At 41.2% G+C, this 25,001-nt stretch overlaps 1 protein-coding gene across 1 annotated transcript in view; it reads left to right on the forward strand.

Moving 5' to 3' along the window:
- Positions 1 to 19,583, forward strand: part of rab31 (RAB31, member RAS oncogene family) — an 87,958-nt gene extending 68,375 nt beyond the window's left edge. Inside the window, exon 7 of the mRNA XM_060823853.1 lies at positions 13,255 to 19,583. Within this exon, the coding sequence (XP_060679836.1) occupies positions 13,255 to 13,352 (98 nt within the window). The 3' untranslated portion in view covers positions 13,353 to 19,583. The remainder of the gene's footprint in view (positions 1 to 13,254) is intronic.
- The last annotated feature ends 5,418 nt before the right edge of the window (positions 19,584 to 25,001 follow it).

Genomic DNA, 25,001 nt, shown 5'->3' on the forward strand with positions numbered 1-25,001 from the left:
AAATATAATGCTGTTTCTTCACTATTACTTAGTCCAAATTCAGAAATTGCTGGAAAAGCTCAGCTGAGGAACAGTTCTGAGGGATGGCCACTTGATCCGAAATGTTAACTCTGATTTGTTTCCACAGTTCCTTCAGACTTGCTGAGCTTATCCAACAATTTTTATTTGGACCAAATACCTATTCACTCAAAACAAAATAAAGAACTGCGGACGCTGGAAATTCAAGACCAAAATAGAGATTGTTAGAAAAACTCAGCAGGCCTGGCAGGATATGTGAAGAGAAAGCAGAGTTAAGGTTTTGGGTCCAGTGACTTCTTCAGAACAGAAGAGTCTGAATAATTCTGTGAGAGAAAGGTTTGCACTGATTTGGCATCTTTCATGACCTCAGGACATCCCATCAGACCGTCAGGAACAGGAACAGGAGTTGGAAGACTGTAGCTCCAACAACAGTCAAGAAGCTTGCCACTGACCAGGACCCATTTGATAAGGAGCCTACTCCACTATTCAATACGGTCATGACTGAAGCAATAGTCCTCATATTCACCTTCCTGCACATTTCCTCTACTGATGAAGAAATGTAGTTTTCTCAGCCTTAAATAAAAACAAACACTCTGTCCCCACAGGTCTCTGTATGAAGGATTCTCTAAAGAATCCCAACCCTCTGAGAGAAGAAATTCCTTCTCATCTTAGTCTTTAATTGGCACACCTTAATTTTGAGACGATGCCTTTGGTTTCAGACTCTCCAGTGAGGGGAAACCTCTTCTCAACATTTACCCTGTCAAGCCTCTTACGAATCCACTCTTTTAAATCCCAATGAGTCCCAATCTGTTTAGCCTTTGCTCATAAGACAATCCCTGCATATTGAGGATTATCCTAGTGAACCTTTGCTGAACTGCCTCCAATGAAATATTTCCTTAAATAAGAGGACCACAATTGCTCATGATATTCCAGATGTGGTCTCATCAGAAATGTTTTGCAGTTGCACTCAGATTTCTTCTTCCAAAGTGCATTACTATCAATAAGGTACTTTAACCATCATCCAAGTTACACCTGCCTCATACAGAGATGGTGGCCATCTCACAGCAGCAAGTGGCACCACAATGTCCAGTTTAAACTCAGTGTTAGACCAGAGAGCCTGCTCATAGAGAGAAAACATATCGTAACTACAGGGAGCAGTCTCTGCTCCCACCTCTGCCTGATGTCCTCATGTGAGAAAGTGTGGAAGACTCACAAGCCATCTACTACCAACCTCCAACCAACACCAGCATCTCATTTCCATCCAACCATCTGCAAGAGAGAATCAGTATCAACACAAGGGTTTACAGACAATGACTTTTGAAATGCAGTCTCTTGTAAATGCAGCTGTCATATCTAGGACATAAGATGATGTGATTGTTGGAGGTCGGTCATCTCAGCTCCAAGCCATCCCTGCAGGAGCTCCTTAGTGTAATGTCCCAGGCCCAACCATCTTCAACTGCTTCACCAATGATCTTCCCTCCATCATAAGGTCAGAAGTGGGGATGCTCACTGATGATTGCACAATATTCTGACCCATTTGTGGCTCCTGCAGTAGTCCATGAGCATCACAATGGTTAGCAATGCTGCCTCTCAGTGCCAGGAACCCAGATTTAATTCCAGCTTCTAGTGACTGACTGCAGAGTTTGCACGTTCTCCCCATGGGGGTTTCCTCTGGATGCTCTGGTTTCCTCCCACAGTCCAAAATTGGGTGAATTGGCTATGCTAAATTGCCCTGTAGTGCTCAAGGATGTGCAGGCTAGGAGGATTATCCATGGGAAATATGGAGTAACAGGGATAGGGTAAGTCTGAGTCCGATGCATCTCCCAAGGGTTGGTGCAGCCTTTTCAAGCCGAATCACACTGTAGGGATTCTATAAGGGCTTATGCTCGAAACGTCGAATTCTCTATTCCTGAGATGCTGCCTAACCTGCTGTGCTTTGACCAGCAACACATTTGCAGCTGTGATCTCCAGCATCTGCAGACCTCATTTTTTACTATTCTATAATTCTATGCAATTCAAATGCAATAACAACTGAACAATATCCAGGCTTGGACTGACAAGTGTCAGGAAACATTTGTACCCTCTCCAACAAGTCAGACACAACACAATCACCTCTTAACGTTCAATGAAAACTCCACGATCAGTTACAAAAGCAAGTCAGATGCTAGGAATCCTGCAGCGAGTAACACTTCCTAACTCTCCAAAGTCTGTCCACCATCTACAAGACACAAGTCAGGAGTGTGATGGAATACTTCTTCCTCAAGAAACTGGACACTTGACCAGGACAAAGCAGCTCACTTGATTGGCAACATATCGACACAAATCCACTCCCTCCACCACCTACTCTGTAGCAGCAGTGTGTACTATCAATAAGATGCATTGTAGAAAATTCACAAATGCATTTAAGACTGCACTTTCCAAACCCATGATCATTTCCATCCAGAAGAACAAGGACAGCAAATACATGGGGAACACCACCACTTGCAAGTTCCCCTCCAAGCCACTCACCATCCTGACTTGGAAACAGATCACTGTTCCTCCAGTGTCACTGGGTCAAAATCCTAAAACTCCTCCTCACAGATGGCATTATGGGTCTAACTACAGTACACAGATTGCAGTACTTCAAAAGGCAGCTCACCATCACCTACACAAGGACAACAAGGGATGGGCAAAAGTCCTGGCCCAGCCAGTGGTGCCTATTTTCTGTGAATGAATTTTAAAATATTAATTAATGTGCAGTGAAGTGACAAACATCAGAAAATCTGTTTCTGTGATATTGCTTGAGGAATACATGTTGGTCAGAAGACCAGGGATAATTTCCCTGTTTTTCTTTTGAAATCGTACAGATCTTGTTCTGTAAGTCAACCACTGAAAGCTGAAATCTCTTCATAAACATAATTGACATATATCAATAATTAAACTTAACTGGGGTTCAGATGTAAGTGGTCGCCATTTTGAAATGTCATCAGTTTCGAATGCAAAGAGTAGGTGTGTCTTAAACGCTGCTTTATCTTCACAACATGGCCCATGGTGTCTGCTTGGTTTCCTGCATCCAGTTCTAAACATCTGGTCAGTAAAACATGCATTTGTGGTGTGAACAGGCTGATTGCAAAAGGAAGTATGCCATTGTCATGGGGCTGAACATTTATATTGACTAAATGCAAAAGCCTGATCCTTTAGTTCGAAAAATTAAGACATCTTGTTTACCAGAATGACTTATACATCATGATTTGTCTGTTTACAACCACTGAGAGAACAGGAATGGCTTTGGCTTAATACGTCATTTGATAGGCAGCACCTTCAGATGTCTAATGTTGTCTTTGCACCACACTAGATTGTTGTGTTCCATTCTGAAAGTGACACTTGGACCTCTTTTGTCCTGTGTTTTATGTGAGGACCTAAGAGTTTGGGTTCAAGACAGACTGGTGGAGGGAAGGGCAAATTCAAGAACTGTCTTTATTTATTGGGTTCTTTAGAACCCAGTTTATTACAGATTAAAAATGAATTCAGGAATACATTATTAAAAGGTCATTATCTATGTGTGCTTCACCCTTTGCTTCCAATTAACTTCTCCCATCACTGTGCTATTCATACACAGTGGAGCTAGCTCTGTGACATCATCATATATTTGCTCCGGGGGCCTAACATCCTCCACATTGAGTCAGAAGGTCATTCGCTCTAACACAATGGCACCACCAAGTGAACCACAGGTGCAGGAGCACTGAGACTGTACAGACTGCAGTGTTTCACCTTCTCAAGGGCAAGGTAAATGTTGACTTGCTTAAGACCATACAAGGAATGACTGAATTTTCTTTAAAAAATCTTGAAATACCAGAATATCTTCCGCCACTGGTTGCTTGCGGTGCGTGTGCATGTCGGTGAGTATAAATTGGTGTCTCAAGTTGTTGGCTGAATTCCTGGGAGTCAGCTTTTTTTCATTTGTTCTTGGGATGGGGCATATTGCTGGTGAGGCCAGGCTTTATTGTCCATCCCTAATTGCCTTGAGTGGTCATAAGCCATTTCCCAGGATTTGGACCCAGCAACAGTGAAGGATCAGTGATAAGATTCCAAGTCAGGATGGTGTGTGGCCTGAAGGGTAACTCCCTGGGGATGGTGCTTCCACATATCCACTGCCCACGTCATTCTAAAGGTCACAGGTTGAGAAGGTGCCATTGAAGGATCCTGGGTAAGTTCCTTCAGTATATCTTGTAGGTGGTGCGTACTGCTACTGGATATCATTGGTGAAAGGAATGATGGTGATGGATAGAATGCCAATCATGTGGGCAGCATTCTCCTGAATGATGTGAATTTAATGATGCAGCATTCAAGTGAAGAGCATTCCAGACATGTGTCTTGTAGATATAAGCATACAAACAAGGAGCAGGTGTAGGTAATATGCCCCCTCAAGCCTGTTGCACAATCTAATAAGGTTATCTGATTCTCAAATCTACCATGATAACCTTTTCCCGATTTGATTAACAAGAATCTATCTGTCTTTGCCTTATAAAAAGGACTCTAATTCCATTGCCTTTTCAGGAAGAGAGTTGTAAAGACTTGCACACTTAATGGTAAGGTCCAAGTGAGTGTAGCTGAACAAAGAGACCTTGGAGTGTAGGTTCATAGCTCCTTGAAAGTGGAGTCGCAGGTTAATAGGATAGTGAAGCAGGTGTTTGGTATGCTTTCTTTTATCGGTCAGAATATTGAGTACAGGAGTTGGGAGGTCATGTTGTGGCTATACAGGACATTGGTTAGGCCACTGTTGGAATATTGCATGCAATTCTGGTCTCTTTCCTTTTGGAAAGATGTTGTGAAACTTGTAAGGGCTCAGAAAAGATTTACAATGATGTTGCCAGGGTTGGAAGATTTGAGCTATAGGGAGAGGCTGAACAGGCTGGGGCTGTTTTCCCTGGAGTGTCGGAGGCTGAGGCGTGACCTTTTCGAGGTTTACAAAATTATGAGGGGCATAGATCGGGTAAATAGACAAAGTCTTTTTCCTGGGGTAGGGGAGAACTAAAGGGCAGAAGTTTAGGGTGAGAGGGGAAAGTTATAAAAGAGATCTAAGGGGCAACTTTTTCACGTAGAGGGTGGTATGTGTATGGAATGAGCTACCAGATGAAGTGATGGAGGCTGGTCCAAATGCCTCTTAAATGTTGCAATTGTATGGGTATATGAATAGGAAGGGTTTGGAGGGATATGGGCCGGGTGCTGGCAGGTGGGATTAGATTGGGTTGGGGTAACTGGTTGGCATGGACAGGTTGGACTGAAAGATCTGTTTCCATGTTGTACATCTATGACTCATGACCCTCTGAGAGAAGAGAATTCACCTCATCTCTGTTTTCAGGAGTTGACTTTTGACTTTGAAATAGTGACTTTTACTTCCAGGTTCTCCTGGAAGAGGGAACAACCTCTGTATATCTAACTCTCAGGATATTATATGTTCCAACCAATATGTCTCTCTTACTCTGCTAAACTCCAGGAGATTGAGGCCTAAGCTGTACAACCTTTGCTCATAGGACAGCCTGCCCTTTCTAGATGTTAGTGAGGCAAACCGTGGCTGAACTACATTCAACATACTTATGGATGGAATTGAAAACTCTATTTTATCACAACCCTGTTACTTGTCTGTAAACACTACTTTAAATAGTTTTGAATAGTAATTTCTAGTATGATTTTAGTAGTCATGGTAGTTGCTGTGCAGTGAAATTATTATTTCACCAGTTGTGTTGAATTTGCCTTTCTGTTATCAGCCAGGTGAAGGTTTTTATTTGCAGTTTGACCAGTTGGCCTGTGTTCAACCTTTGCTAATAGCAAGCAGTCATCCCCAGGCAATGAACATCGGAAGGCCGCTGTGCAGTTTGCACAATCCAACAGGATTGGGAGATGGATTAAATTGTTTGCCAACCCTCCCGTGAACTTCATTCCATGCTGCCTGAGTTTAATTGCAAACATGAAAACAGATTTACTATTAATGATGAAAAGAAAACCTTCAACTGTCCCTCAATTGAGGTGAAAGTAAGGACTGCAGATGCTGGAGATTAGAATTGAGAGTGTGGTGCTGGAAAAACACTGAGGAGCAGGAAAATCAATGGGTGGGTGAGGCTGGGGCAAGGTAGCTAAGGGTGAAATAGGTAGATGGAGGTGGGGGTAATAGTGACAGGGTGGAGCAGATAGGTGGAATGGAAGATGGACAGGTAGGACAGGTCATGGGGCCGGTGCCGAGTAGGAAGGTTAGAACTGGGATAAGGTGGGGAGAGGGGAATGAGGAAATTGGTGAAATCTGCATTGATGCCGTGGGCTTGGAGGGTCCCTAGGCAGAAGATGAGGCGTTCTTCCTCCAGGTGTCGGGTGGTTAGGGAGTGGCAATGGAGGAGGCCCAGAACCTGATGTCCTTGGTGGAGTGTGAGGGGAGTTGAAGTGTTCGACCACAACACTGTGGGGGTTGGTTGGTGCAGATGTCCCAGAGATGTTCTCTGAAGTGCTCTGCAAGTAGGTGTCCTGTCTCCTCAATGTCAAGGAGACCCCATCGGGAGCAATGGATACAGTAAATGACATGTGTAAAAGTGCAGGTGAAACTTTAATGGATGTGGAAGGCTCCTTTGAGGCCTTGGGTGGATGCAAAGGGGGAGGTGTGGGTGCATATTTTGCACTTCCAACGAATGCAGGGGAAGGTGCCTGGAGGGAAGGGTGGGTTGTTGGGGGCGGGGGGGTGGTGGGGTGGGGGGGGGAGTGGACTTGACGAGGGAGTCGCAGAAGGAATGGTCTATATGGAAAGCAGATAGGGGTTGGGAAGAAAACATCCCTTATGATGGGATCCATTTGGTAGGTGGTAGAAATGGTGAAGGATGATGTGGTGTATATGGAGGTTGGTGGGGTGGAAGTTGAGAACTGGGGGGATGCTGAACGGTTGGGGGGGGTGGGTTCTGTCCTTTGTTGCGGTTGGAGGGGTGGGGTTCGAGGGCGAAGGTACAGGAAGTGGATCAGATGTGCTGGAGAGCAACATTAACCACATACGAGGGGAAATTGCAGTCTTTAAAGAAGGAGGCCATCTGGTGTGTTCTGTGGTGGAACTGGTCCTCCTGGGAGCAGTCTCTCCTCCTGTCTTTCAATTGTTATCAGTGAAGAATGCACCTTTACGTTGTGTCACGTATATAATTAAGGCATGGATGAAATATTTTAAACACTGTTAACAGAAAAACTAAGAAGCCTTTGTATAATTCAATAGTATACACTACGGTGTCAGCTGACATTCCTAATTTCAGCCAGAGAATGAAAAATAACATTATAGTGACCCTTTGTATTTTTTTTGGGATTGAGGAAGTAAAAAATTCAGTTGATTTTCTCAGTCCTGATCAGGATCCCGCTCAGGTCTATGAAAATAAGGTGAGAACAGAATTAAGCTCTGCTGTGATGCCTTTGCAGTGACTAGTCCATCCTCACTTACAATTAAGGTTACACAGGAATAATGCTATCACATATAGATTCTGCAGGGAGTGCCCTGTGTTAGTAGACTTGTATGCTAGCAAGGGGCTGATGTGCTGGAATGTGCTCTTGGCACTAAAAATGACATTTGAACTTGCCCAAAGGCTTGACATGGACTGGTAGAACCTGGTGCAAATTGGTGAAGCAAATTCCTGAGCTCAAAATTCCTTTCTCTAAATTGGGAAAGCAACTATGTATCTTCACAGCCATGGATAGGGAAAGAAATCATTGATTACGAGGATGGTAAAAAAGATGAATCAAGATTTTCAAAAATTACATGTTAAAATTTTTAAAACCTCCAACAATAATAACAATTTGTCAAAATTACGCTTTACAAATGTACACTTTCTAAGAATGCTTCTTTCTCAGTAAGCAAGAGTTTGCATAGTGTTTAAAAATATAGTCATACAGGTATTGACAAATGGTTACCCTTTCTGATGGGCTTTGTAGATCTTTAGTGAGTGAGTTCTGTGCAACTCATGCTCTTCAAATGTAAGTCTTGTTGAGGTAATGCAGCTTCTACTGGAGGAGGATATCTAGGACAGCAACTTCTGTATTTTCACGGTTTTGTGAAAGATGGTGGCACACCAGTAAAGGCACTGGGTTAGTAATCCAGAGGCTAAGGCTAATGCTTTGAGGAAATGGGTTCAATTCTCATCATAACAGATTTAAATTTCAATTAATAAATCCATAGCTGAAAAATAATTCCAGTATTGATAGCAATGACCACTACCCTGAGTTAATGTAAAAGGATAAAGGTAAAGTTGCCATAGTCTTTAGCTGATCATAGAGCTGGTTTCTTATTAGAGAAAGACAATTGGTGGTGGTTTAACTTTAAGCAAGGGTGGAGGTTGAGAAGGAGAGTTTTGATGGTAACCTCAGAATTGAACCCACACAGTTGGCATCATTCTGTAATGCAAACCAGCTGTCCAGCCACTGAGCTAACCACTTGAAGCTGTCAGTCAAACTGTGAACTTCCAGATCTACCACAGTGAGCATGACAGTGCTGCAGGACTGATTCCACAAGCTAACTATGTCATGTTAACCTTGTGCATTATGTCAACAAACAGCGAGTGAAATGACAAGGATGTTTTTCAACTTCATTCTTTTTTCTTTTTAAAATAAAAACTTAAGAGATTTTGAACTTAGGAACTCTGACAGTTCTTTTGAGTTCAAACATGTTTTACTGACATTTCATGTTTGCTTTTAACAATCACAAAGAGGTGCTCAACCTCTCCCCAGATGAGTATCTGGACCACTCCAAATGGGAGTTTTAGCTATTTTGCTCATGTGCCTAAAGTCCACGAGTTATAGACATGCACCTCAATAAAATGGCATCGATTTGAAGGCTTTTGCTCCGGAGCACTTTTACATTTGAAAACTACGATTTTTCCCTGTTTCACCTCCTATTAGTGAAATAGTGGATGCTGGGATCTGGGGTGGAATTTCTACGACTGAGGTTCTGCTGTCATTTTGGTTAAGGCACTTTTATCATTGTGGACATTTGAGCTGATAGTATAATGTGGAAAGGGTGCAGAAAGATTGGCTGAATTGAGGCAGTAATATGATTTAAAAAAACATGCTGCTTGAAGAAAGCATGGTGAAAGTGCTGTCAATATGAATTCATTATTTTCCTGAGTACTGTCGAGAACCGATTTAGTCTGTCAAGATTCCTATTACTTGAGACAGTGGGATAGATGCGCCTTGTTTCAATTTTCTATGATGTATGACATAGCTGGTCAGATGGTGCCTATTCTATCAGCATTTGAGGGATATGGTAGAGACAGAATTAAACATCATTCACTCACAGTACAGACGTACATTTAATCAGAGACAAGATATGACTGGGTTGGCTTGTTCTCAATATTTATATCTGAATGTTAATTCTGACATCCTAAGGGAAGTAATGAACATTTGTTTGGGGGTTTTGTTGCAAAGGAAAATAGGAATATGGCTTATGTTTGTTGACTATTCATGATTGAGGAGATTAATTAAAGCTTTTGCTTGTATGTAAAAAAAAAGATGTAGAGGTGAAACAGGATGAGTCTGCACCATTCATTTTACAGAGCATCAGAATTATAACATAGGACTTTGTTTAGATGGCTTACAGCCTTTTGAATCTCATGATTGCTTCCCTTATCACAGCAATGATTTTAAATCCCTTTATGTTTCTTCTAAAATGCAGTTGAACATTCAGAGGTGAAAGATTTGATTTATGTACTGGGATGATTTTATCAGGTTCAATTTTCAACTCCGTGGATGAAAACACTCTCTCTTCCACTGGACTCTCCAACAATAGTTAGCTGCACTGTGGAGAGAAAAGGATGCAGGCTAAGGGAATCACCTGGCAGTCGAACACACTGCAGACTTCACTGCAATGCAGGCCAGATGCGTAATTTCACTCCATAGAGTACAAGCTAACACATAGGGGTGAACTGATGAGCGAGCTGTGCTGATTATTAATTTCTGTAAGGAGACCATTAAGCTCTGAAAGAGCACAACACTGCATTGTGCTCTGAGGAGATTTTCTCAGCCAACTTCCACTCCAAGTCGTGCTTCAGTGAGCAGCATTTGAAGAGTCAGTCAAGTTTCCGTTGGCTGTTTGATCAGGCATGCATTCAGAGCCAAGACTAATTTTATCCCAAGTCATAGAATCACAGAATTATAATGGTGTAGAAGGACGTTATTCAGCCCATTTTGTTTGCACTAGCTCTCCAAATAAGCATTAGATATAAAGAAAATAGGAGCAAGAGTAGGCCATTTGGCCCTTCAAGCCTACAATACCATTCAATATGATCATGGCCAATCATCCAACTCAGCATCCTGTTTTCTCCCATATCCATTGATCCCTTCAGCCCTCAGAGCTATTAGATTAGATTACTTACAGTGTGGAAACAGGCCCTTCGGCCCAACAAGTCCACACTGACCCGCCGAAGCGCAACCCACTCATACCCCTATCCCTACATTTACCCCTTACCTAACACTACGGGCAATTTAGCATAGCCAATTCACCTGACCCGCACATCTTTGGACTGTGGGAGGAAACCGGAGCACCCGGAGGAAACCCATGCAGACACTGGGAGAACGTGCAAACTCCACACAGTCAGTCGCCTGAGGCGGGAATTGATCCCGGGTCTCTGCAGCTGTGAGGCAGCAGTGCTAACCACTGTGCCACTGTGCCACCATGCCACCCACAATCCAATTCCTGCTTAAAATAACATCATGTCAACCTCCTGTAATTTTCAAAAAAAACCTGTACATTAGATTTATTCAAATAATTACCGAATGCCCTCTTGAATGCTTTCACCACACTCCCAGGCAGTGCATTCCAGACTGTAACTTCTTGCTGTGTGAAAAATGTTTTTTACTCATTGTATTTGAATCTTTTGTGAATTACTTCAAATCTGTCTCCTTTTTGTTCTCAATCCTTTTACATGTTGGACTAATTTCCTCCTGCCTATTCTTTCCAGAGCCCTCATCATTTTGAAAATTCTTATTGTATCTCTTCTTGACCATCTCTCCTCGAAGGAAAACAGTGTTAAGATCTCCAATCTATCTTCGTAACTGAAATTTCACACCATTCTCATTCTCTTCTGCACTCCCTTCAAAGTGTTGACATCCTTCTTGAAGTGTACCTCTCAAAACTGTAGTTACTTTCAGCTGAAGTCTAACTGATGTTAAACAGTTTCAGCAGAACCTCCTTGCTTTTGTACTATATGACTGCCTTAATAAAGCTTAAGCTACTGTATAAAAGCAAAGAATGACAGATGCAAAATTTCAAAATATAAACAATGTGCTGAAGAAACTCAGCAGACAGTAGCCCATGTCATCACACAGGCTCCTACTATGTACAAACAATTGTCAGCAGCTAATAGTCTCCATTAGCAGTTATTCATTCTCTTAGGCTTGTCTTTATCCACTTTTTTGTCTGTCCAACTGTTTTTCTCACTCTTTGGGTTCTATCTCCACCTATCATTTATTGATTTCTCTCCACAGATGCTGCCAAACCTACAGAGATTTTCCAGCAATTTCTGTTTGTTTCAAATTTCCAACATCTGCAGTTCTTTCGGTTTTTGTTTTCAGCAGAAAATAGGTCAATTCTGCTGTTAATAAAATCATACAAACAAGGCACTGCCGGGGGAGGGGGAGAGGCCTAGGTGAGAATAATTATCAAATGGATGACAGAGTTCATGATCTGATGACATCCCCAGTGTCTTATTAGCACGAGTTTACTCTCGGCAGAGTTGACTTATTTTCTGCTGTTTATAACATGTACTATTTGTATTTACTCCTGTGTCTCTTCCTTATGACCATCAACACTACCTTTGCCCTTTGACTGAAGGCACCTTTACTATTTCTTCCACTCCCTCTTCCCCTTTTTCTAATGCTTAAAACCTACAATTTTTCCAACCTCTTCCAATTCTGAAGAAGTCATATTTGACTGGATTGTTAACTCTGTTTCATTCTGTGAGACCTGCTGAGTTTCTCTGGCACTTCCTGTTTCTAGGATACTGTATGCTTTATTAACTACTCTCTTTACCTGTTACGCCACTTCGAATGACAAATGCACTTAGACACCCAGGTATCTCTTTGCTCCTGCACACCCTGTAGAGGAAGACTCTTTATTTCATACTGTCCCTGAATATTCTTTCTACCAACATGTATCACCTCACACTTCTTATCGATTTGAATTTATCTGCCGAATTTCTGACCACTTCACCAAATTGTCAATTCGTTTGCAAGTTGTACACTGTCCTCCTCACAGTTTGGAATGCTTCTGAGAATTCCCTACACCAAGATCCAGATTATTAATATGCGTGTAGATAGAAAAGATAAAGATCCCAATAACAAGTCCTGGGGAATTCCATCATGAATCATTCTCCAGCCTGAAAATTATCCAGTAACCACCACTCTGTTTCCGATCACTCAGCCAGTTTTGTTACTGTTCCCTTTATTCCATGAACACTAACTCTGCTCAATAAGCTGTGGCACTGGATTAGGTCCATGTCCATGATGTTCCATGTCAACAACATTGCCCTGATCAATCCTCCCTACTACCTCAACAAAAACTCCAGTAAGTTAGTTATCCATGATTTTCTCATGTTGCCTTTCCTTAATTAAGACCATATTTGCCCACATGCTCATTAATTGGTTCCAAATAATTGTTTTTCCACCACTCAAGTTACGCTGACAGGTCTTTTAATTACTGGGCTTAACCTTACACACTTGTTTTGAACAGGGGCATAATTCTGCAATCCTGTGGCACCACCATCAATCCAAACATTCTGAAAAATGATAGCCAGTGCCTCCATGATGCTTTTGTCAACATCAGCATGCAAGTCATCTCCTTTCGCAGAGACATGGGATGAGGTGATGAGCAGTGGACAATATGGCTGAGTACACTGAGTGTGCTAGCTCTAGTGCCCTCACAGTAAACCAGATGTGGCCAGCTGCTAACTCATATCTCAGTCTGGTTCAGTGGTAGAACGCTTGCTTTGAGTTCAAGACCACAAAGTATTTCATCAGTGCACTGAAATTTTAGTCTGCCTTTCCCAAGTTAAACTAAAGCCTAATTTAGTTGGATATGAAAGATCTGTGAATAGAAAAGACATGTAATGATATTGTAATATATTGGAATACTTGAATCACTGATGTGCCAATTCTGTGAATCCAGAATCTGGGAATTTTTTTTTGTTTGTTCTGCAAGTGAGCCCAGTGATCATTAATGTTCCTGCCGTGTTTTTCTTTTCCTTTCAGGTCAACAAATTCCACCTTTGGATCCCTCTCAGCACAATAGCAATGGAGCTTTCAAAGTTGGAAGGCACAAGGTACAACCGAGCAGGCGCTGCTGCTGAGCAGACAGTTGTATCGGGCGAACAAACTCAAGCAGCGTTGAATCAAGATCGTTATAGCAAGCAGGGAAAAAAAGAAAACAAAAACCTTTTTCTTGTGTTATTGTTTGAATTATTTAGCAGTCTCCAGGTTATTGGTCAGTGGTTGGTCTGCTGATTCTTTCATTCTAGCACACTGATGTCCTGCTTTCAGGAAGTTACTTTAGAATTCCCAGAGAGACCTCCTGCACTATGAATGAAAATATTAAAATGCCAATTATCATTTTTGTTATTTTTTTTTCTCCATCCTTTTTCTGGTTTTTTTTTGCCCTTTATTTGTCCTCTTCTGAGTACAGTGACTGAAGTCCCATCCACGTTGTTATTCGCAGTCTTTATCACCTGCAGCTCGGAGCAAATAAAGTTTCTTCAATATGTTCCCAGTGTGTGTCTATAGCCCACTACTGAGCACTTTAACTGTAATGATAGTCCCAATTATAAATTAATAAATTGTCTGTTTATTTTGTCCTGGCTGATTTAAATGGGGAAAAAAAGCTCAACTAAATCTTATGAAATGGCGATGAAGCATTATAAAGGTTGAAAACTTTCCACTGTTCCTTACACCTGTGCATTTAATAGGTTTATGGCATGTGGTCATATAAAAGTTAAAACTGTTCCTTTGCCAAGTCCATGAGCTAGATGGGAAAAAGACTTGCCTTTGTGTGCCAATGGGCTATAAAGAGCAGGAAATCCCAGATTGATCTTTGGCTTGCATTGTTACCTGGTCTTGACAGGTATGACAGTTGACATCACCAAGTATTGAGTCAGGGTGAAAAGATTAGTTAAGAATCTCACTTTTGTTCGCTGGCCAGTGGCTCCTGGGGAAGGAATGTGGTGGTACGAACGGGTGGATGTGGGTTGAGGGAAGAGTGAGAGAAACCAATGGTTGCCAATGGTGAATAGCTTATCAGTACTCATTAGCTAGGTTTATTCATGAAAATGATGATTGGACAGCCCAATAAGGATCAATGACCTCAGGAAAAAAAAGCAAAAAGATCGAGGGGGTGCTGGCATCGTAGTAATGTCACTGGACTAAGTGAGAACATTGCGTTATGATCTGGGAACATAGATTCGAATCCTACCATGGCAGATGATGAAATTTGAATTTTAAAAAAAATCTGAGGTAAAAAGCCAGCTAATGGTGACCACGCCAATATTATAAAAACCCATTTTTTTAAGGGAAGAAAATCTGACCATCTTTACCTCGTCCAGCCTACATTTGGCTGCAGAACCACAGCAATGTGGTTGACTCTTAGCAGCCCACTGGAAAATTAGGGATGAGCAATAAATGGTGACCGAACCAGTGATGCCCACATCCCATGAATGAATAAAAAAATGCCCTTCTGTATATGGCAAAAACTACTAGAGCTTAGTTAAGAATATATAACTTCAGTATCTGAGGCAGAGGAGATGCAATAAACTAAGGCATGCTTCAGTCAATGTACTTAAACTTCTGCAAGTCTAGGTCCTTAATCAATGTATTGTTGTCTTCAGCCAACTTTTCATTGACACTCATCACCAAGTCCAAGAATTCATTGGTTACATGTAATGGACATGTGCAATTGGAAATGAATTGAAATTGCTTCATACTCAGTGCATTTTTAACAACCTGTACAGTTAAATACAAATAGCTTATAGACTTTTGGTCTTTTCACTGATCATGAACAATTTGTGTCTCAGAGATCATTCAGGTAAACTTTGCAATAACGAACTGGGTATGCATTCTGCATAGTTCACAGTCTTTATTTCATTTCCATGGTCCCAGCCGCTCATAATTTACTATGTGCTTTATAGGGGCAGAATTTACTGTAACTGCCGCAGGAACAATGCTTGTTAGGCTTTTTGCAAACTTCCCAGCTTAATTACCCCAAACCAGGGCATGACAAATTGGAGCAACTGAAAGGTTGAAACAGCATGAAACTTCTTACAGAGGATCTGGGATCTGTAGGAATAGGGCAAATAGTTGTGTTTCTGCTTAACGGATCATGTTGAAGAATTGTTAATGGACAACTCAGAATCTAATCAGGGAGTACAAGTTTGAGATTTGATGTTATTTCAGAAAGTAAATTGAAGGAAAGGAAAGAAAAATTGAATGAAGTGTCAGACAGGGAGAAGGATAGAAAGAAAATATGAAAAGAGTAATTTAGTTTTTGTTTTCATCTCCAACAACAACTAAAACCTGTGAAGGAATACAGTTTAAGTCTAAGGAGTTGATTCTCAGAGTTGTAAAAGCAGTTTGGCAGAATTTAAGATTGATCATGCCAATAAAAATGATAATCAGCCTGAAAAGAACAAGCCCGAATGTCGTGTAGTGAGTTTGATTTGTATCCCTGACTCAGGTCATGCCGTTCAATATATATGAATGTGAAGCCAGATGGTAATTTACCATGTCCGCATAGTTTATAGGTGAACAACTGAATCAATAACTTTTGGATTTTTGTTCTTCTTTATCTCTAAGTTCCTCCAACTCTTAAACTGTCTGAGATATCCATTCTCTATGCCTTATGACCTCTTGAGCTTTAAGCTGCAAAGGCATTCTATTTTGAAATCTCTCCTAGACCTCTCTGTCTCCACCCTTCTTTCTAAAACCTACCTTGATGACCATGCTTTTTGGATATCTGCCCTAATAGCTTCTGATCTGGTTCTGTATGAAATGTAGTTCAGTAACATTTCTATGAAGCATCTTTGATATTTTATTACACGAAATAAAAATTGTCAATCGTCCACCTGCACATGCCTAATGTTATGGTCAAATTAGACAGAAATGAGCTGAAAATGTGTTGCTGGTTAAAGCACAGCAGGTTAGGCAGCATCCAAAGAACAGGAAATTCGACGTTTCGGGCCAGAGCCCTTCATCAGGAATGACAGAAATGAGAATTGTTAACCTCACATTTCTTTTTACATCAAATCACCGTCCTATATTAATATAGCCCTTTAACTCTCAACGTTATCTCTAATATTGATCCATCCCCTTTGGTGAGGAGTTTTACAACAGCACCTACTGCTCTTGTTGAGACTCAGACAATGTGATGTATCCATTGTGTTATTTGAAGGGTGAGTGTATTTTTTCCATCCTCGATTAGAAAGGGCTTTTCATCAGTTGGCATTGGTTTAGATAATGCATTGTACAGCTCTGTCAGGCCATTCTCATCTTTGTTATGGTAACAAAATCCTTTAATTGAGTAATTCCAGGGGCTTTTATGGTTGACAATATTTCTCAAACAATTGCATTTTCTGAATGAAACAATATAGAGAATGTTTTATATCTAAGAGTCAAATAAAGTCAGTGATAGGGGTTCTCAGTGATTGGATTGTCCCTCAGTTTCTTTTTTCCTTTGTCTTGGAGAAAATATTCTTCTATTTCAAGCTCCTATGTTTCACTTTTAGCCTAATGGATTGCAATTTAATTCAGGTTCTTGTTGTAAAATTCATTGCTCACCATTCAATGCTCTCAGCATGTTTAATGCTCATAGATGAACATGAGAACTAGGGTCAGGATCAGGCAATCCTGGCTGCCTTTCAATATGACCTTGGCTGATCTCATTTCAGCCTCAACTGCACTTTCCTGCCCTGTCTCCATGATCTTTCAACACATGACTAATTAAAAATTGGTTCATCCCCTTCTTGAATTCTCTTCAGTGTCCCAGATAGGTACATGAACAGGAAAGGTTTACGGGGATATGGGCCAAATGCAGGGAAGTTAAGTTTGGGAAGCTAGTTCAGCATGGATGAGTTGGACTGAAGGGTCTGTTTCTGTGCTGTATGACTCCAGTAAATTCTAGGTTTGCAATCCTTTGAGAGAAGTAATTTCTCCTCATCTCTGTTTTAAATCTGCCGCCCTTAATGTCAAAACCATGACCTTTCATTCTGGAATGCTTACCAAGGGGAAATGCTCTGTCTAAATTCTCACCCTAAACCACACTGCCTGCTTGTCAGTCTGCCTCTTCCCTCAACAGACCCTTTAAAACCTGCTTTCTCCTGCTCAATAAATGTTGGCTTTTCTCGTGATCCTACAGCCCAAATAACCAAAATAACATGCACAAATATTTGTCCAAGTTGAAGAAGGTTTTTAGATTAGATTACTTACAGTGTGGAAACAGGCCCTTCGGCCCAACAAGTCCACACCGACCCGCCGAAGCGCAACCCACCAATACCCCTACATATACCCCTTACCTAACACTACGGGCAATTTAGCATGGCCAATTCACCTGACCCGCACATCTTTGGACTGTGGGAGGAAACCGGAGCACCCGGAGGAAACCCACGCAGACACGGGGAGAACGTGCAAACTCCACACAGTCAGTCGCCTGAGGCAGGAATCAAACCCAGGTCCCTGGCGCTGTGAGGCAGCAGTGCTAACCACTGTGCCACCGTGCCACCCCTCAAGCATCAGGGTTGCCTTGAGAAGTGCTTTGCACTACGAGGTGTCAGCATGGATGAGTTGACACCTCATAGTGCACAGGGATAGGTCACCAGGTATTTGCCTATTCATTTGTGGCCCTCCTCCTTTGATCGTACTAACTGTGCCTACAGCTGTTCCTGGGAGTGGCAGGTTCATTCCCCTGGAGCTGTGTGTGTACCTATCAGTATTTCTTTAAATATTTTCAACTGAAAACATGCAGAACAGTTGCAAGATGCCAATAGCACTGACATTTTCCACCTTTTAGGAGTTTAATTCCATTGTATGAACATGGATACAGTGACAGTCTTGAACTGAAAGTGTTTTATGAAATTACATGCTTCATACACAGATTTAGCTCTGAAGTATTTGCATAAAAATGTGCCAATAGTCAATTTAAATGAACGGTCACCTCTTTGCAACTGTAAAATCTGGTCAGAATGCACCCCAATTTAATTTGTTTTATTTGTTGCTTAATAACAAATTTGTTATGTGTTCATCACTGTCAGGGTCAGCATTTCTTAGCCATCCCTAATTGCCCTTGAGAAAATCAGCTGTTTTCTTAACTGTATAAAAAATGCTGGAAATCACAGCCCGTCAGGCAGCATCCGTGGAGAGAGAGCAACATTTCAAGTCTAGGATGCTCCCAAACCCACTATGACTTCCAGCATTTTTTGTTCAGTACAGATTCCTTCATCTTCAGTAATTTGCTCCTCAGCTCCTTTCCTGGTGCCTGTATACACAGTAAGGCAGGTTGGTTTTATTCCAGTGCAGATTCAAATGGACAAACCAGCCACATTAAAGGCTTTGTCATATTACGAATGAAGTTTATACCATGTCGTCCCCATTCTCATTTCTTTTTATCCGATGTGCTGTTCACCCTCCTGCACAGGATGTAAGTGAGTACCGTCTTTCGAGATTTCTGTGACAATGTTCTCTTGTGGGCCATAGGAAGAATACAAAGATAGGATAGGGTAACTCCGCATGTATTTTCACTCTTTGTGGAGTGGCTTGTGCTCAGCAACTTCTTGTAAAGACTGCCTTTTTGGGAACTGGCTGTGCAGGAAAACACTGACACAAACCTGAATTCCGTCACTCCAATGTGTAGCAAAAATAACAATTGCTTCAATACCTCTGTATTCCACAATCCTTTTGACACGAACATGCGAAAAATGTACCTGAATTGTGCAACGCGAATCATCCATGTCAACCAGCAATTTTCCTAATTATTGAACCATTTTGTTTCAGGATTATTAAACCACTGCTCTCAATGTCTTCTTTCATTGCTTCAGGTTAAAGGCTCTGTGATCACCGATCATACTGTCCATTACTGAATAATCACATGTTTTGACTCTTTGGTTTAAATTGTGTAAAAACATCCCACTGAGATTTTATTTTCAATTTAAGTCATTGTTACGGTAATGCTGCAAATTAATCACTTTTTTGTATGACAGTGTCAGCTAAAAGGGTAACTTGGCTGCAGTTCTAAATAAATCTATCCATGTGCCTTGATCAATATATAAGTTAAAGAATTTGTATAAATTGACACCAAACATAATCACATGGCTTTCCATGACCAGACTCTTTGGTACAAATTCGGCATTCTGTGGGTCAAGTGAAACTCCTTAAAAGCTGAGCACAATTAAAATATGTTTTTCTTAGATTGGGCTGGTCCCATGTAGTACATGTCAATTAAATGGGTACAATGTTTATATTATTCTCATCACTAATACTGTGTAGTAGTACTATTAACATAGCAGAGTTGCCTAAAGTTAAGTGTTTCAATGTACATTCAATAAACAACCTTTCATAACAATTAGCTGGTGAGCTTTGAGTGTTGTGTCAGATTATTAGTGTGTAAACAGAAGACTGAATCACTGCATAATATTCTACATTTCATAAAGGCCATTATTGTTATGATGCTTTTTATTTGCAAATTATTTTACTCACCACATAAACTGGACAGAGGTAAAAACAATGACTGCAGATGCTGGAAACCAGATTCTGGATTAGCGGTGCTGGAAGAGCACAGCAGTTCAGGCAGCATCAAAAGTGCAGCGAAATCTGGACAGCTTTTTAGATTCAGATGAGATCAGTTGAGGTGGCTAAATAGTCATACATCAGTCAATTTGTAAACATTTTGTAACACAGACTGTGGTGTGGGGGCTGCTGAAAGCAACTTTGCTGTCCCCTGTGACTTCCCCCAGCGACATGATCACATCCTGCCTTCGCGCCCCTCTGGACGGGGCTCTGTCATCATCTTGAGGCCTGCACTAACAGCCACTGTGGCGAGTAGCTGCTGGCCTCTGATTGGTCAGTAACTGGTGGGAGTCAGGGGACTCGGATCACAAAGTGGGCTCCTTGTTATGTTGGGTCTCCTCCAGATGATTAACAGGGTTTCTCTCTCAGTTCTCTAATTGCTGGCTGATGACTATTCAGCGACAATACCAACTGGCCAGAGCCTCCCCTGGAGTTCCTGACATCCACATTAAAAGAACTATCTTTAAGAAGATTAAATGGAGGTTTGTATATCAAAACATTTTCAAACCTTGGATGAAATTCGAACTTGCAGTTTATCATTTGAAAACATTTCTAGGCACAGAAATGTGTTTTTCTGTGGTATAAATCTTATTTTATTTTTAAGAATGGGAAAACTGAGTTAGAGAGTTTCAACTCAAGATTCAGTCAAATCGGCACCATCACAGACATCATCACAAATCAGCAATTCAACATAATTGATTCCAGTTTATAATTTTAAAACAATTCATTGTTCTAATTTCAGATACAGCGTCCAGTGAGCACTTGCCGGCACTAGCATCTCAACCTGTTCTCTAGAATTTAGAAAATTAAGGGCTGATCTGATCAAATTCTTCAAGGTATTGACAGAAAAAATACAGGGCAGATAAATATAAACTATTTCCACTGGTTAGGGATTCTGGAACTTGGGGACATAGTTTGAGGATTGGAGCCAGACCATCCAGGAGAGATGTTGGGAAGGACATGTACACACAAAGGGTAGTAGCTATTTGGAACTCTTCCACAAATGGTAATGGGTACTGGATCAGTTGTGAATTTTAAATCTGAGATAGATACATTTTTGTTCAGCAAAGGTATGAAGGAATATGGGCCAAAGGCAGGTATTTGGAGTTAGACCACAAGTCAGTCATGATCTCACCGAACAGGCTCGAGGGGCTGAATGGTCGATTACTATGTTCCTATGCATCAATTAATGTTGGCTGAAATTATTCATATCTCAGAGTCAAAATGTCTTGCTTGCCCCCAGTCTGAGGAGTTTTACCAGGATGTTGCCTGGTCTGAATGGAAGATGTTATGAGGAAAGGCTGAGAAACTTGGGTTTGTTCTCATTGGAGAGAAGGCGGCGAAGAGGGGAATTGATTGAGACATACAAGATGATCAGAGGATTAGATAGGGTAGATGGTGAATATCTTTTTCCTAGGATGATGACATCAGCTTGTACGATGGGGCATAACTACAAATTGAGGGGTGATAGATTTATGACAGACGTCAGAGGCAGGTTCTTTACTCAGAGAGTGGTAAGGGCGTGGAATGCCCTGCCTGCCAATTTAGTTAACTCAGCCACATTAGGGAGGTTTGAACAATCCTTGGGTAAGCACAGGGATCATGATGGGATAGTGTAGGAGGATGGGCTTAGATTAGTTCACAGGTCGGCACAACACAGAGGGCTGAAGAGCCTGTTCTGCGCTGTATTGTTATATGAACTCCATTTTCCACCTCAGCCCCATTCTGTAATTTATCCAAGTTCTCCTGCAACCTGCAACATTCTTCCACACTGTCTACTACTCCACCAACTTTCGTGTCATCTGCAAACTTACTAACCCATCCACCCATGCCTGCGTCTAAGTCATTTATAAAAATGACAAACAGCAATGGTCCCAAAACAGATCCTTGTGGCACACCACTAGTAACCCGACTCCAAGCCACTCAGATTAGGAGGCATTTGGGGATCGGTAGCAAATACTGATTCAGCAAGAGATACCCAAATCCAAGGAATGAAGGTTTAAGTTGAAAATGGCAAATAGCAGTTAGAAGCACCTTTCTTCCAATAAAAACAACTACGTATAGGAGCTGCAAGAGGGTGAAATACATGCCAAGCACACAGATTGCCATACTCCTTTGGGTCTAGGTAGTCAGCAACATGGATCATGTGCTGCCATACATTAAAATCATGTAAATGAGAAAGCAACAAAAAGATCACATGCTGCCTAACTCAATGAGACTAGATGTGAGCAGACTGCAAATTGTGAGTCTCTGTCCTGATGTTAGAGATTTTTTAGTCCTTTTTATTTAATTGGCTTAGAATTTCAATAAATCAATGATCCATGACTAGATTTCATAATTTTACCAAGCAATTCATGTTCATCAGATGTAATTTACTTTAAAGTGCATTGACTAATACTTTCCTATTTGTAATGAATGAGCTAATTTAATTTAACTAGATTTGCAACGGTTCTAAAATAACACAACCTGTATCCCAACAAAGAAAATTAAACCCTCAGGCAAAGAGTACATTCTATGCAAACTAAGTATTCAATACCACTTTCCATATCAATTTGGTACTTTTCTGAAAACTATTCTGTTCATTTAATATGTTTGCTGTGAAATTATCAACAGCTCTTTACCGTGGCACTAATATATTCAGAGTGACATTGGAACTACCAAAATGCACTTTCTTTAAGGTGGAGACAACTCACACACCAAAGAATTTAATTATATAATCTGAACAAAGTCCAAACAACAAAATCAAAAAGATCAACTGCAATGTTAGTGTTCTTCTTACCTGCCTTAAACATCTTTGTCATCATCATCATAAGAAGAGTAGGCCATTTGGCTTCCCAAGTATATTCCACCACTCAATACCATCACAGCTGATCTGATTGTGGCCGGATCGCCAAGTTCCTATCAATCCCCCTGTGCCCCCAATAATCTCCTCAGCTCTACCTTAAGTGGAACTTAACCCTTATTTTGAAACTGAACCTTGTAGTTCCAGCTCCCTCTGTGAGGTGAAACATCCTCTCAGCATCTACCTTCTTAAGTGCTATCAGAATCTTACAAGTTACAAAAAGAAATGAACTCATTTTTCTCAAACTCCAATGGGTTAAGTTCCACCTGCTCAGCCTGTCCTTATGCAGCAAATCTCTCATCCCAGGAATCAGCTTTGTGAATCTACTCTGACTTGCTTCCAAATCAATCCCTAACTGCATTGTGGGATATGGGTTACAGCAGTTCAAGAAAGCAGCTCACCACTTTCTCAAGAGCAAGTAACGAGTGGCAATTTTTCGTTTCAAAAATATAATTTGCTCATAAAAATATCTTTTTATAGTCACTAAAGCAGTCTGGTTCTGTACAGAAGCATATAGAGAAACAAACAAATATTGGAGTTCCACTCTAACCAGAAAACAAATGAAAGGCATTTCTTACTTTTACAAGATTATACTTACAAATATTTGAGGCATCGAAAGAGTTCAATAAGTGAACAGATCCCTAATTAACTTCAGCAGAAAGACCTTAGATAGTGGTCTTTCCCCACTGCATCTTGGCGACAGCTTCCCCAGGCTTTACTGCATCCCTCAGCAGATCGACCTGGACATTGGAATGTGCCAGTCTGCAACACTCAGATAAGATCAACTCCTTGCTCTGGAAGACCAACTAGTTTCGGGAAAGAGAGTCTTTCATTGAGTTGATGGTCCCCCAGGCACAGTCAATGTTTGTTGTGGTTGTCATCCTGGGAGGTAGAGCACAGAGTTCTGCGTCACTGAGCTGTTCGGGATAAATCTCAACAAAAACCCTGAATGTCTCTCCTCAGATTTCCTTTGCAAAGGCAGAATCTTCTCTATCCCCAGTAGCCACGTCGAGACCAGTGTATGGTGGCACACTGAGTCCTTTTCCAAATGAAGGATCTCATAGATAGTGCCCTTCTCACCGTCAGCCAAGCTATATCTTGTTGCTTGTTGGAAAATTTTGGTGATGAGGCCTTCTGCCAAATAACTTTAACAACCCAACAGGATCCACCTTCCTTTTCCTGCAGGGTCTCAAGGGTGCTACGTGCTGAACTGCTTCCTTGTATTCATAAGACCATAAGAAATAGAAGCAGGAGTAGGCCATCTGGCCTGTACAGCCTGCTCTGCCATTCAATAAGATCATGATTGATCTTTTTGTGGACTCAACTTCTATTACTCGCCTGCTCACTATAACCCTTAGATGCTTTTGAACTGTCTATCTTTGAACAAATTTCAAAAATCATTCTATCTTTGCCCTAAAAACATCCAATGAGGTAGCTTCAAATGCCTCACTGGGCAAGGAATTCCACAGATTCATAACTCTTTGTGTGAAGATGTTCTTCCTCAACTCAGTCTTAAATCTGCTCCCCCTTATATTGAGGCTATGATCTCTAGTTCGAGGAAGTAACTTCCCTGCTTCTACCTAATCTATTCCAGTTATAACCTTATATGTTTCTATAAGATCCCCCCTCATTCTTCAAAATTCCAATGAATGTAGTCCCAGTCAACTCAATCTCTCCTCAAAAGCAAAGATTCTCAATTATGGAATCAACCTTGTGAACCTCCACAGCACCCCTCCCACCCCCCAGTGCCAGTACGTCCTTTCTCAAGTAGGGAGACAAAGGTCTCACCAGAACCCTACACAGCTGCAGCTCTAATCCTTGAACAACGAAGGACAATATTCCACTTGCCTTCTTAATTACCTGCTGCACCTGCAAACCAACTTTTTGTGATTCATATACAAGAACACTGTGCAGGTCCCTCTGCACAGCAGCACATTGCAATTTTCATCATTTAAGTAATAGTCCATTTGCTGTTTTTGTTATCAAAATGGATGTCATACTTACCAACATTGTACTCCATTTGCCAAACCCAGCCCACTCACTTAACCTATCTATATCCCTGTGCAGACTTTCAATGTCTTCTGCATACTTCACTCTACCATTCATCTTAGTGTCATCTGTGGACTTTGACACACTATACTTGGTCCTCCAACTCCAAATCATCTCTGTAAATTGTAACATAAATTGGTAAAAGTTGTTTCTCTTTATAAATTTCTCCATAAAGGACAGGTGATACAGATTGGTCCAACCTGTCCAGCCAGTGACACCAAAATCCCATGTTTGAGTTAAAAAAAGCTTCCTCATGTTAGGTGACTAAAATAATACACAGGACACT

Source organism: Hemiscyllium ocellatum, chromosome 4, assembly GCF_020745735.1.
Source record: "Hemiscyllium ocellatum isolate sHemOce1 chromosome 4, sHemOce1.pat.X.cur, whole genome shotgun sequence".
NCBI classification, from domain to species: domain Eukaryota; kingdom Metazoa; phylum Chordata; class Chondrichthyes; order Orectolobiformes; family Hemiscylliidae; genus Hemiscyllium; species Hemiscyllium ocellatum.